Source organism: Chelonoidis abingdonii, chromosome 2, assembly GCF_003597395.2.
Source record: "Chelonoidis abingdonii isolate Lonesome George chromosome 2, CheloAbing_2.0, whole genome shotgun sequence".
Lineage (NCBI taxonomy): Eukaryota > Metazoa > Chordata > Testudines > Testudinidae > Chelonoidis > Chelonoidis abingdonii.
This window is the reverse complement of record NC_133770.1, coordinates 210,363,812-210,377,902: the sequence shown is the minus strand read 5'-3', so window position 1 is coordinate 210,377,902 and position 14,091 is coordinate 210,363,812. Positions and strand designations below refer to the sequence as shown.

General features: G+C 40.1%; 1 protein-coding gene across 9 annotated transcripts in view; it reads left to right on the top strand.

The window, feature by feature from the left end:
- PTPRM (protein tyrosine phosphatase receptor type M) overlaps positions 1-14,091 on the top strand; it is a 766,944-nt gene that overhangs the window by 675,864 nt on the left and 76,989 nt on the right. For all 9 annotated transcript variants that reach the window (XM_032777081.2, XM_032777080.2, XM_032777089.2 and 6 more), the window contains 2 exons: positions 4,156-4,232; positions 7,353-7,389. In XM_032777081.2, coding sequence (XP_032632972.1) covers positions 4,156-4,232; positions 7,353-7,389 — 114 coding nt within the window. The remainder of the gene's footprint in view (positions 1-4,155; positions 4,233-7,352; positions 7,390-14,091) is intronic.

Genomic DNA, 14,091 nt, shown 5'->3' with positions numbered 1-14,091 from the left:
CTTCCGACCTCCCCCTCTCTAGGTACCTGTCCTTCGCCGGCATCGTCTAAACATCACATTCATTATTTTTAGCTGGAGATTTCCTTGCTTTAAATGTTTGGGTAGGTGGATACCGTTAAAGAATCCTATATGTTTTTTTAACAAAGTTTTTCTTCGTGAGAGTATATTGCAAAGAAACTGAGGAACCACCTGATCAGCATCCTATACAGCAAACAGGAAAACATCAAAAAAGAGATCTCCAACCTGGAGACTCTCATTATTAACCAAACTTCCATACAAACAGACTTCACTAAAATAAGACAGGAGATCTACATTACTCACTTCACCTCTCTACAAAGGAAAAAGGACTGTAAACCATGCACTGCATTATTATTTAGGTATAAAAATGCCCAGGGTGCAAATAAGAACAGGTTCTTAATAACAGAGATATGGAGATCTGTATGCCTCCTGTTCCTTTATAAAATTTTATCTCCTGATGTAATAATAGATCCACATTTTTAGTTAGGGTTTTGCTGCATCAGGCACCTCTTTTAATGTGTTCTAAATAGCCTGTTATTTTGGGTCCCCAGTTGAAGTAAGTAGAAGACTAGTAGCACTACAGATCTGGGGTAAAGAAGTGATGACTAGCAGAGGGAAAACAAGTAAAAGATACTAGATGCATGAAACAATTGTAATTACAAGTAATACTGAAGACTCTCTCAGAAGGCAAATGTTACTTTGGATTGTATCTCAACTTACTTTTAATATGTAAATCGATATTTAAGAAACAGTTAGTTGGACGGAGATGAGTTATCAATAGACCATACTATTTAAGTGACAGTAAGAATTTAGAATAATACAAATTAAAATTACAACACATTATTTATGTTGAGGGGCAACCTTTTTAAAAGAGCCTCTCAAATTGTGCCAACAAATGTGCTGTATGTTAATTAGTTTTATGCAAATGGTGTAGTTAGTTGTTGAAATTACCTGAACTGTGTGAGGGCATTATGTAAACAAATGGGTGCATGGGCAAAATTGGGGAGAATAATTTTAGAGGTCTGCTTTTAAACTTGTGTCCCTAGGTTATCATCAAAATATTGGCTTCTTCTTTTGAGGCATTTAAAAAAAACAAAACTCTTGCTACACTGTATTTAAGAAGTTAAAAGTACTGTAGATGGCTTAGATGCCATATATTCTAGGTATATTTTTTGCAGTGAAACGTGTTGTTTTAGAATGTGAGTTTAATGTAGGTTTTTCAGCACTTTTATCCTCTCTGTTTAAATCCTCCAAGATGCCATCATTATGCTATTGTTTGTAGTCAGTATTGCTTTGTAAGGAAATTAAAGCAATAGCACCAAGCTGCCAACACAGAGGGAGCTTGTCAAAGTAGCAGTGTACATTACATTACCCAGGTGATGTAAATTTAATGAGATACAAGCCTGCCCCATTTACAATGAGAAGGTGGCTACAGCAGCTTGTGAGCTGCTTCATCATTGTGCTAAATGCTGACCACGATCTAATCAACTATACAAAATGTGTTTCTTCCTTATTAAATATAAATGTCTTTTTTATGTTGTTTCCACATTAAGAACCAAAAAAATGGCTTTGATGCTGTTAAATGAATCTTGTGCTTGAGAATAGTGTTGTGTCTGTATTTACTGTACAGTGATTACTTATGAGTGTAGGTACTATTCAATTGTCCCTTAAGAAAGATTTATACTCTCTATAAGAATTCATTTTTAACCTGTTGCAGCCCTCATCAAATGAGAAAAGAATATTGACCAAGATTTTCAAAAGCAACATGATTTTGGGTGCCCAATTTGAGATACCTTTGTTAGGGGCCAGAATTTCAGACACTCGGCACTTTCTGAAAGTCAGTTGTCCATTCATGTGTTGTAGGGGGAAAACAGGGCACACAGAATCACTTTTGAAAATATTGGCCACAGGCTGGTGTGTATGTGCATGTGCGCATGCATAAGAAAGGGGCAGGATGAAATGCTCGTGTTCATGCTTAGAAAGGAAAATGAATTTCAGCATAAGGAATTTTGAAGATTGAAGTGGTTGGTGGTGTGATCAGTGCAAAATTAGGTTTGATATCATAATAGAGGGTGACACTCACCCCTCCATGGGTAACACACTGACAATGAACTTGAAATGAGACTGTTTAAAAGCCTTGAGGAAAGTAGTAAACTTCAGACTGAAGGGTAACGGAAAAACGGAAAAACCCAAATAATCAGCCTGGAGGCCATTTAAGAACAATGTATTAGAAGCACATATAGCTTGTGTATCTCTGAGTCAAAAAGCTATGTGATTAAGCACACACATAAAAAAGTACCTGTTTAATATTTGTTAAAAAACCTTTAAAAATCACAAAATGGGCCCAAAGCACACAAATACTGGCTGGGATTTTCAAAGAGATCAAGGAAGTTAGCCACCCAAATCCCCAAAAAAGTGAATAGAAATTGTGTAATTGTCTTTCTTTAGCCCCTGTAGTATTCCTAGCCACTGTCTATGGAACACAGGTTCTCCTAAATAAGATGCACATGTGAAGTAACAAGGGGAAAGAGATTATATGAAGATAACTAAAGATATGAAGCTAAATAATTTTTAAAAGACTTCAGATCTGAAGTAATAAAAGCTGCATCTGTGACTGAAAGCTGGCCATCATGGAGAGAGTGGAGGAAAAGAAAGTAATGAAATAGTGGAGAAGTTGATGGACATTTAGCATTGGACTTTACCAGGCTTTATCAGTTGGCCTGTAGGGAAAAACAAGGACATCTATATTCTTAAAATATTTATTTATTTATGAGAAATCTAAGTGTGGCCTTCACAGAGATTGAAATCATAGAGGAAGAGTCAGCAGGTAACCTGAGAAGCTCGAGTGAAGGAGGTCAGTAGAATGGCAGGTTCTCTTGAGGGTGTTTTAAAGGAAATAAACATGAAATCATGGAGATACAGAGGAGGATATTCAGTACTAGTCCAAACCAGCTCCCGTTGAAGTCAATGGGAGTCTCTCCATTGACTTCATTGGGAGCTGGATCAGGCCCCAAATCTATAAGCCAGCAAACATGCCTGAAGATTGGAAAGTTGTTAATGTGGTATCTTTTTTAAATAAGATCCTGGGAATTAAAGGCCTGTGACCTGGATATTCCAAGATTTTTTGATAAGCACCCCACTTAGAAACTTTTAATTAGAACAACATAAAAGGGAGAAATGCGTAAAAACTAGTGAAGTAATAATCAATTGTAAGGAACCTTGGTTGGAATTTGGTTCAGATTTATTTAATATATTAGGACTAGAAGGTCTCTAGGGACAACCCAGAGCTGCAACACCCTAGGCGAAGCACTGGGAAGGAACTGTGATTGTCACAGACCCTCCTCACTCCAGGGGCGCAAGATGGGAAGGAACCAAGGGATCAGGGCCGGCTCCAGGCCCCAGCACGCCAAGCGCATGCTTGGGGCGGCATGCTGCAGGGGGCACTCTGCCGGTTGCTGGGAGGGCAGCAGGCGGCTTCAGTGGACCTCCTGCATGCGTCCCTGCAGAGAGTCCACTGGTCCCGTGGCTCCGGTGGAGCATCCGCAGGCATGCCTACGTACTCAGATACAGGTAACCTCAGTTCAAAAGAAATCATTGAAACAACATATAGAGGAAGTGAAACTAATTTTTATTAACAAATATATATATGAGATATATATTTTTAGTCTTAGTTGTTTTGTCTCTTCAAATATTGATCTCCCACAAGACCTTGTTATATGCCTTGCATAATCACTATGCACTGATAACAGGAGAACTTTGCAAATGACTGAGCTTTTGACAATTGAGTGCTGTTAAATGTATTAATGAAAGACAATTTGACTGTTGCAAAAACTGTTTCACATTCTCCAGGAGGAAAGAGCAGTGGTAGCAGTGGTTTGAATATCAGATGCATTCAGCTCCAAAATCATTGGGAATTTTGGGGTTCATAAATAATTGAAGTGCAAAGTGGAAAGGTTTTACTGTATATATAACCATCTAATAGCTCATTTTGAGCCAAAACCAAAAGACAGAAAACTTGAAAAGTGCAGACTTTATAATTTGACTTTAAAGTAATATGTGTTTTAAGGATTTCTTTTGGAATGTGACCTTATATTTTGTGAGCAAACTACTTCGTTTTATCTGTTGTTCCCATTTCAGATGATCATTCCCGAGTGAGACTGCAGCCCATTGAAGGAGAAACAAACTCAGATTACATCAATGGAAATTATATTGACGTATGTATACTTATGTAGTAAACAAAGTTAACATCACTGTTAAGCCAAACATGTGGTCCATGTTATTTTTACACTTTATTAACCACTTCTTATAGCCAGCATAGATGATCACAGTTTTTGCTGCCAAACATAGGAAACCACAGTCATGGGAATCCACATATACAATAAAGAAAAAATAAACCACCAAATATTTGCCAGTAAGAAAATGAGCTCAGTCATTTCTTGAAACTTCCACACTCTGGAGTGAAATTTTGCCACTAACATTACGTGGCTATTTTGGCTCCTGATGCTTATGTGGACCAAGGAAATGTTATTTATATTGTCTGTCAACAACTTGGCATAATTCCACATTTAAAAGAAAGCTGTTTGCATATTAATGTGACAAAACTCTGTAATTCCTAATGCAGTGATTTGCAATCTCTTGTCATCGCTACACTTTTAAGTCGCCTTCAAAGTATAGTCTGCAGCTGTTAACCAGTACTTCTAATGCAAGCAAGACATTTCATTAAATATGTAGGGTGTTTAATTATTGAAGACTGCTTCTTTGTTCACTCTGCATCATGTTAGCTTAATGTTTTACATTAGAATAAATTCTTTAAGAGACATCATGTTTTTTGGTTGAAAGGATAAAATCAAAAGTAGAACTGAAAATCAAGAAAAAGTCAACACTGTCTAAAGCCTGAAATCTAGAGATGAAAACTTCAGTAATTTTAATGTTCATGAGGAACACTAGACGTGAGAGTACAGAAGAACTGCTGATTCTTAGGCAGCAGCCTATATTCAGTGATTCCTTTTTCCCCAGTGACACCTTTTAATGAAGGTGTCACAGTCTCTGGTTCACACATGTCCACCAGGTATGACAAGGGAATTTAGTAAAAAAAATTTCTCATACAGTAAAGAGCAACCAAATTAATCATTATTTTATAGAACAATCTTTGAGTTATCTCCTTCTAATGATACTTAGGAGTATGTTTCAAAGGCAGTCAAATTAGGGTTATATTTCTGCCTTATTCTTTACAGTTTCAGAAACTAACACATTAACCATGAGGTAAAGATAAAAACAGAAACATTTCCATTTAAAAGAGTAATAAAATTGTAGACAGAAATTTGTGTAATAAAAAGTAGAGATGGACCCAAATTGAGGGGTTGGATTGCGATTTCAATTCAAACTTTCCAAAGTTTCAAGGGTGTTCAGACTTCAGGTTCAGGGTTAGTTACTTATGTATAATTCAGATTATGCTTTGGATCCAGATCTGAACATCCACAAAATGTGTGTGTGGCGGGGGAGGTTTGGATCACATGCTCTTGTTCAAGATCCTGATTTAATGGCTTCATATCATGTCTTCTTGCTCCTGGGGGCAAAAAAAAAGGCAGAATGGATTTAGTGGAACAACTGTGTGGGCATAAAAGATACTACCAGTGAGGGTTGTAAGGGCATAAAGCTTCCCATTCCTTGGAAGATAGCTGTAATACAAAGCATCAAAGCTGTAGTAACGAAGCATCCATGTTTCTTTGGATCATCAGAAATCAGCAGGCAAAGTGGTCATAAACAGAGAGACACCATGGTTGCTTATTAGCAAGAAAGTATTCAAGATTCGATTGCAAATGGCAATTTGTCTGTCCTTAGTTTCACAGATGCAGATGTGCAGCCTGTCTCATGCAGGCAGATTGTAACAGATGTCATATCAGAACAATGGTGTTACAGTGGGAATGGCAGCTTCATAGGCATTTGCATGGGAAAGGCTTTGTTTGTATAGTGAGACATTCCCTTGAACTAAATCTCCCAATGCCTGTTTGGCTGGTAGTCTGAATGAATCCAACCCCGCAGGTGGCAGATGACGAGAGAAATGCCAACTCTATCCACTGTTGTACAAATAAATCTCAGTCCGGGCACTCAAAGTTTGCCTCAGAATGGCATATAGAGGAACCACCTGAGTAGTTCTTGTAACATTTTCTGTTCTCCAGGGTTCTTCAGATTGCTTCAGTCTTTGTGCCTCACTTCACTCCTTATCCCTAACACACTCTACACTGGCAAGCGGATATGGAGTATGAGTTATAACTTTACATTTCTTCCGTTTGTTAGTTGGTGTCATAACCTAACCATTATTTAAAGCTTTTGGAATTAATATTGATATAGCTGTCTATAATGATGTACTGTTACATGCGTTAAATCCTTGGCAATAATTCTGTAGCATCAGAAACAAAAATACTATACAAATTCTGTTGTTTCTAGTTTGCATCCTATCAAGAGCCAATATTCTTTGTTATAAAGAATGCATAAGTTGTTAGTGTTGATTGCTCAGCCAGCATATGATTAAGTTTCTCTTGCCATCATAGAAAGAAACCGAGAATTACTTTTCAGTGTAATTCCTATTTAGAGTTGGACAAACTATTTACACCAAGACATCTTCATAGATTTTTACCCTTTTTCTGTTCAGAAATCATTTGTGAACAGACCAGAGGGCACAGAGAACCTCTTTCTTCCCGCCCTAGCGGAGACACGCAGCATCCATGCTGACTATAAATCTAGCGCTCTCTTGGCTGCTAAGCAGGGGACTAGCACTGCACTTAGCAGCACTTCACAGCTCGAGGACTTGGGGATGTGTCCAGGAGGGGCCGGTGCAACGGGTGCCATTTTCTTCAGCAGCGGCTGTGGCGCCCGGATCTTCGGCCACCCTGGTCGCCGCTGGCATTTAGGCAGAGGGAGCTGGGGCAGGGGAACGCGAGGAGGGCCGCCAACAGCAAGTAAGGGGGGGTGGCACACAGGGGAACTCCCCACCCCAGCTCACCCCTGCCCCACCTCCTTCCCCGAGCACATTGTGGCTGCTTCACTTCTCCCGCCTCCCAGGCTTGCGGCGCCTAAGCTGATTGTCCCCTACCCAGGCACTGCACAAGTCAGTAGCTTAGGGACCCTCCAGTCCAGACAACATAGTTGCTTCTTGTGCCCCCGCAATATGCGTCTCATTAGAAAGGCCACAATTTGCCCATAATATGTAACTTTTATTGTGGTGATATTCAGTAGGGTTCTGAACACTAGACTCTATGACATGACAATAATATCAGCACACGATGGTGCATTGCACTGCAAACTGACTCAAAACTTTTTTTCCATTTTTTTAGGGTTATCACAGGCCAAATCACTACGTTGCTACCCAAGGTAAGCTAATCTCACTTTATATATTTATTGCTGGTTGTGTGAGCAAAAAACTACAAACATCCTTGTATTATGGTTTATACTCTGTAATACACATTTTTGCCACAATGAATAACAAATACAAAATTACTCTATGAACCCAGATATGGCAAGGAGCTTTAATTCAGACTCTCCAACTTCAAGAGCTTAGTGTCAATTTGTCTTTACCTTTGGGTTCAGTAGCTTTGTGAAGAAAAACAAACAAAATCTACCCTTACTTTTGGCTTATGTTACTCAGTAGGACTTGCTAAAGGACAAATAAGTAGTGAAAAAGATGACAGGCAAAATTTTCGAAAGTGCCTAACTGACATAGCAACCTCCTGTCGGAGTTAGGTGCCTAAATATCTTTTAGTATCTGGCCCCTATTGAAAGTCAATGGAACTTAGGCTTCTAAATTAATTAGATGCTTTGGAAAATTTTAGCCAGCAAGTTTTAATACAGGACCTAAAGACACACTAGACTTGCAGTACTGTGAAAAGAAAATAGGATTTCTGAAAGTCAGATGTTTTTTAGCCTATCCTTTAAATGTTTGCTTGTTAAAATCTGACCATTCCTTTTGTTAACGTACAAAAGGATTGTCAGTTGTTAACTTTCTTCATAGACATAACTTGCCAATTTTGACATAGTTCTTATTTCACTTTTGGCCAAGATCAAACTTGGAAAGTTAAGTGAGAAAGTGAAGTCTGCAATGGTTGATTAATTGTTATGGTTTGACAATCTCTGCTATTGCTCAGAAAAGAGCATTGAATAGAATACATATGAAAACTTAATTACCCTTCCACAGCTGAAAGGAATGTCTCTCCATGTTAAATCTTCTACAGCAGAGGGAGTGATTGGGTATTTACAAAACCTAAACTTAATTTCCCCAATACTAATTTCTCCCCACTGTTACTCACACCTTCTTGTCAACTGTCTGTAATGGGCCACTCTCTTACCATTTCAGAAGTTATTTTTCCTCCTTTGGTATCCTGCTGTTAATTGATTTATCTCATTAGACTGACTTCACATTTGATAAAGCAACCCCCGTCTTTTCAAGTATTTATACCTGCTCCTGTATTTTTCACTCCATGCATCTGATGAAGTGGCTTCTAGCCCACGAAAACGTATGCCCAAATAAATTTGTGAGTCTCTATGGTGCCACAAGGACTCCTTGTTGTTTATGCTCTTTTCAGAGAACCAGCTAGGACAAAAAGGTTTCATTTCCCATATATTGGATTTAGAAATAAATGTGTACCTTTTTAATGACATACTGTTGAGACAGATGAAGATCAGAGCCAGACACCTCAAATAAGAGCACTTTCTGTGACTGCAACTGCCACTTAAGCAGCCCAATCTCTGCGGCCTCCACCCCCTCACCCTTAGTTTTACCAAAGGGAGGCTATTTCAACTCTTCCCCACCATCTCCCCACCCCCAAACCCGCTATCGCTAGTCCCAAATATTCTGCTCCTTCACTGCAGCCTCCAGGGCATGAAATCATTGCAACAGGGTACATCAGCTTGACTCCACCCAGAACAGTGTGATCACCATAGGCCTTAACATCTTAGGGAACCAGGGGAGGCCATGTAAACTTGCCACTGCGGCCACTCAACCACAGTGACCCATAGCCCCTAACCTCCCTACTGGTAGACTGGGGAAGGGAAACAAGGATATTTTCTGGTGTTGGTTGCTATGGCTAGTTTTTTACACCGCTCTGCAGGAGAGTATAATTGTTCTGTTTATCCTTTAATTTATGCTACTGTTAGTTATTGTCTCTTAAAAATTAAAACGGCAGCAACTATGGTTGGCATTTCATTTGCCGTCCAGAGTATAGTTGCTTTCGGCAAGGGAGCAACTGGAGGGCCTTCTGGGAGTTCATTACAAACCATTCTGATACTGAGTCATTCTCTGAAGCAATTTTAAATGCTGTTTTACCAGTCATTGCAGTACTTGAATAACAGATACTAAACTTGAGACCTTTACTCAATGGGCTTTCAAAGCAGAGAATCAGACACAAGAATGTGAAAAAAGAACTATTTATTTATTAAAGAAAATGATGGTAACTTGAATATGGAGTAGCTATAAGTGTGCTTCCACCCCAAAATCTCACCCAATATAGTGGTAAAGAGAAGTAATTAGAGAGTGAGGAGAAAGAACAAAGACAGCGAACACAAGTCTTTCAAAATTTAAAAAAGAAATTACTATTTAGGTTGCAATCTCTTTGGGGCAGGGACTGTCTTTTTGCTTTGTGACTGTACAATGCCTAGCACACTGTGGTCCTGGTCTGTGATTGGGGCTCATAGGCGCTGCTGCAATACAAATAAATAAACTTAATGTAAAAAAAATCTTACCAGGAAAAAAAAAGAGAATAGAGACCAACTTGTTACAAGTTCAAATTGGTTTTGTATTTGGATCTTTGGATCTGTTGTTTTTGTTTTTGTTTTTTTTAATGGACGAGATCCTCTAAAATCTGTTTCTCACATGAATTTGGACCAGTTCTCCAGCATCCTAACTTCAAGCCAAAACCTCAGATCCCTAGTGTGATATTTTCTCTTCCTAAAATAATTCAATGGAAGGTATGGTCTTAATTTTTAACAGTGTTGGCAAACATGCTGAAACCCAGCTTTTATACTGGATTAATTATAATCCTTAAAAGAAATCATAGAGGGGAAAAGGCATTTGCTCCATATATTAAATTTTCTGTTTCTCTTTGTCGTTTTCAGTTGTAAGTCTGTCACTGAGCATATCTTTCAGACATAGCCAGAAGTGTTCATATTCTATCTTGGAACAGTTTTTCTTATAGAAAAATACAAACACATGGATGTGATAAAATATTTTGAACTGCGTATTTAATTCTGCAAAGATACTTTATAGCAATCTTAGGAATCCAACCTCCCTCTACACTACATTATCTTTTACAGGAAGATATCATTAAAAAAAGTCAGTTCCAGGTCTCTGTGGAGTTAGTATGATTGATATTTAATTGTCCTAGTATTTTTCTTCAGCTGCATTAAACATATCAAGTGTTAATGAGGAAATATAATGGTATGCAGCTAAAAAGTGGAAAATTTAATCAGTTCATAATAGACTACCAATCTGGTTTTAACAGAGCTGGGAGTTCCATAATCACCTGTTTATTAGAGTGTTACCATCTTCCATGAGGCAATGTGGGTGAGGTAATATCTTTTATTGGGCCAACTTCTGTTGGTGAGAGGGACAAGCTTTCGAGCTACACAGAGGCCTTGGCTACACTAGAAATTTCAAAACGCTGCCGGGACAGTGCTGCAGGAGCGCTGCCGCGGCAGCGCTTTGAAGTGTGAGTGTGGTCAGAGCGGCAGCGCTGGGAGAGAGCTCTACCAGCGCTGCACGTAAACCACATCCTTTACGGGTGTAGTGTGCAGCACTGGGAGCCGCGTTCCCAGCGCTGCCGCCCTGATTACACTTACACTTTACAGCGCTGCATCTTGCAGCGCTCAGGGGAGTGTTTTTTCACACCCCTGAGCGCAAAAGTTGCAGCGCTGTAAAGTGCCAATGTAGCCAAGCCCAGAGCTCTTCTTCAGGTATGGGAAAGATACTTCATGTCACAGCTAAATACAAGGTTGAACAGATAGTTTAGCATAAGTAATTAGCACATATTCTAAGGGCCCATTCAAAATGAAGTGGCCTGTTAACACCCCTGTAGACCATCTTCCATGTTAACCAGAGTTTGATTTACAGACCCTTATCTTCCATCCTGGAAATGCATATACCAATGCTTCTCTTCAGTTGATTAGGAGGCAGATGCATTTTTATAAGAGCTAGCAAATGAAGTGTGTTTTCCTTAATATCCGATCAAGGAAACTTCTTACTGCACTTCAAGTGTAATAAATTCAAAGCTTGCAATTTGGATTAGAAAATCAGCATCTCTCTCTCTCACTCTTTTTTTTTTCTTCTCTTAATGCCATAACCATAATGGGACTGATGGGCTGAACTTGCCATTAATGAAGACATTTTGTGGTCTGCGTAGCTGGCACCAACAGATAAATAATGCACTTGGGTCACCTTGATAATAAAAAATCCTTTGTCACAGCTCAACACAGTGGGTCATGTAGGGCTAACAAGCAGGTGCATCTTAAAAATCCCCACTTGCTTTTTTCCTCTCTTTTTTAATATGGATTTAATTCTGTAAAGTTCATTCACAGCAGGCTGTCTGAACTGTACAATTTATTGGAATCTAGTTCTGTTTCCAGGAGATAGATATGCAATGAATTTTCTCTAAATTCTTTTAATATGAGCATAAGGCATAAATTTTTATACAGTATTTTGTCACTCCCATACTACTCAGTTTTCATTTGCCAATGGACCATATCTGACCCTCATGCACAGGAAAAAAATTACTATTGATTCCTTCTATTTTGTATTTAATTATTGTCTGTCCTGTGAAGTTCATTTAATAAACTTAGTATTAACACTGCTGTTTCTAACACGTCTCTAGCAAAGGTTTTATAATGTTTCTTCAGCTGAAGCACTAGTATTACATTCTGAATGCCAAATTCATGTTAGTATAGTTCTTCTTCGAGTGCTTATTCATGTCAATTCCAGTCAGGTGCGTGCATGCTGCATGCACGACAGCCGAAAGATTTTCCCCCTAGCAGAATCCATAGAGTTGGCCTCGAAGCCCCCTGGAGTCATGCCATCATGGCGCCCAGTTTAGGTTCCCAGCCAACCCAACCCCCTTTCAGTTCCTTCTTACCGCTGGTGAAAGCCAGCTGGAACGTCTCTCATTCTTGCTTCTGCAAGTGCCATTAGCAGTGTCCCACTGTGATTTGCATATAATTAGTTTTCTTAGTTAGTAGTAGTAGTGTTAGAAGTCATTTCTCTAAGTTTCCATTACAGGGGTGCCCCCCACATTTCGTTCCCCAACACCGGGGCATTCCTCAGTCGCCAGGGTTCAAAGCTTGTGAAGTCTGTGGTAAATTTATGCCAAAAAGTGACCCTCACACTTCTTGTTTAAAGTGCCTTGGCGAGAGTTACCACAAGGACAAGTGCCGCATTTGTAAGGGGTTTCTTCCAAGGACTCTTAAGGATCACGAGCAGAGACTCAGAATTATCCTCATGGAGGCAGCTCTCTGCCGCAGTCCGACCCTCTGATCACTGTGCACTCCACCACTGTATATCTCTTCTTCGTAGGTGTTGTGGCTTTGAGCCTCCTAGCACTGGCAGCTCTTCCTCTTCAGCATTTGGGTCTGTTGCTCTGTACTGTTGCCAGTACAGTATACTAGTTCTTGACCTTTCTAAACTAGGTCCTGGGTGTGATGGAACATTGTCTACTGCTGAGGTGGACTTTTTAGTTTGTGAGTTATGATGGGAGCTTTATATCACTGAAAAGAGGAAATACCTACTGTGTATTGTAAACAGTGGCAGCCATTAACAAGTCAACATTTATCAACAGTTACCATGCAGTGGTATCTGAGAGTAGCAGAGTTTTTCCCATTCTGTACTTAAAATCCGAGATAACAGCAATAACTATGTGAGAGCTGTTGGTGTTTTAATGGTTTCCTGATTAGTCTAGTCCTTGTGCTAATAATCTAGTGTGGTGGTTTTGTACACACTCTAGAGGATCAAATGCTTCCCCCCTTCTTCCTCTTAGTTGCAGACAGCTCTAAATGTGGAACCTCTGACAAACCATGAGGACACTGTGACAGGGTGATCTGCCCCTTTAAGAGTCAGGGAGCAGCCAGCCCTGTTCTGGAGAGAAGCCCAGCAGGCAGGTTCTGTGAACCAGCTGACCCTGCTGAATAGCATCTAGTGATTGACTGAGTCTGATGATTCTCAGCTGAGCGATATAAATGAGGGCCCCAGCTCTGCAAGGGAGCCTCGTAGGAGAGCACAGGAAGTGCACCTTTCTGTGACTGCAACAGAAGGCAATAAGAGGAAAGCCAGGCTCTGTGGACCCCCTTGGCTGGGAATGGGGTTGCCAACCCTCCAGAATTGGCCTGGAGTTTCCCGGAATTCGTATTCATCTCCCAGTGGTCACTGAAAGCAATCCAGGACATTTTAATAGGATATTTTAAGAAAATGACATTATGTCATGTTGGGGGGAAAATCCCAGAATAGCTTCAGTCAGAGTTTGCAATCCTAGCTGGGAAAAGTCTGAGGTCATTCAACTAGTGGAGGCCAAAGGGCCTCTCAAACTCAGTTGAGAACAGGACTGTTGCTTTTTGTTGCTTTTTTGTTCTATATTTCTTTTTTGTTTATGTGTTGAAAAATAAACAGACCCCTGAGATAAAGGCTACAAACAGAACTGGGCATGGTTGATTGTTTGCCCCAGGCTGACTATTAGACCTACCAGCCTATAGAAACCAGCAGTGCCTTTCTTCAGCTCAGTATGTGTGGTCAGGATGGATTATTAGCATGGGAGGAAAGTAGCCAAGGAATCCATCCCTAGGTAGATGCACGAACTTTAGAGCCCCCGAGCATATGGGCCCAAGAAGCTTCAGGAACCCATGTAAAATATGGATAACAATACTTCTTCTTCGAGTGCTTGCTCATATCCATTCCAGTTAGGTGTGCGCGTGCCGCGTGCACGTTCGTTGGAAGATTTTTACCCTAGCAACACTCGGTGGGTCGGCAGGGCGCCTCCTGGAGTGGCGCCACTATGGTGCCGGATATATACCCCTGCCGACCCAGCCGCCCTTCAGTTCCTTCTT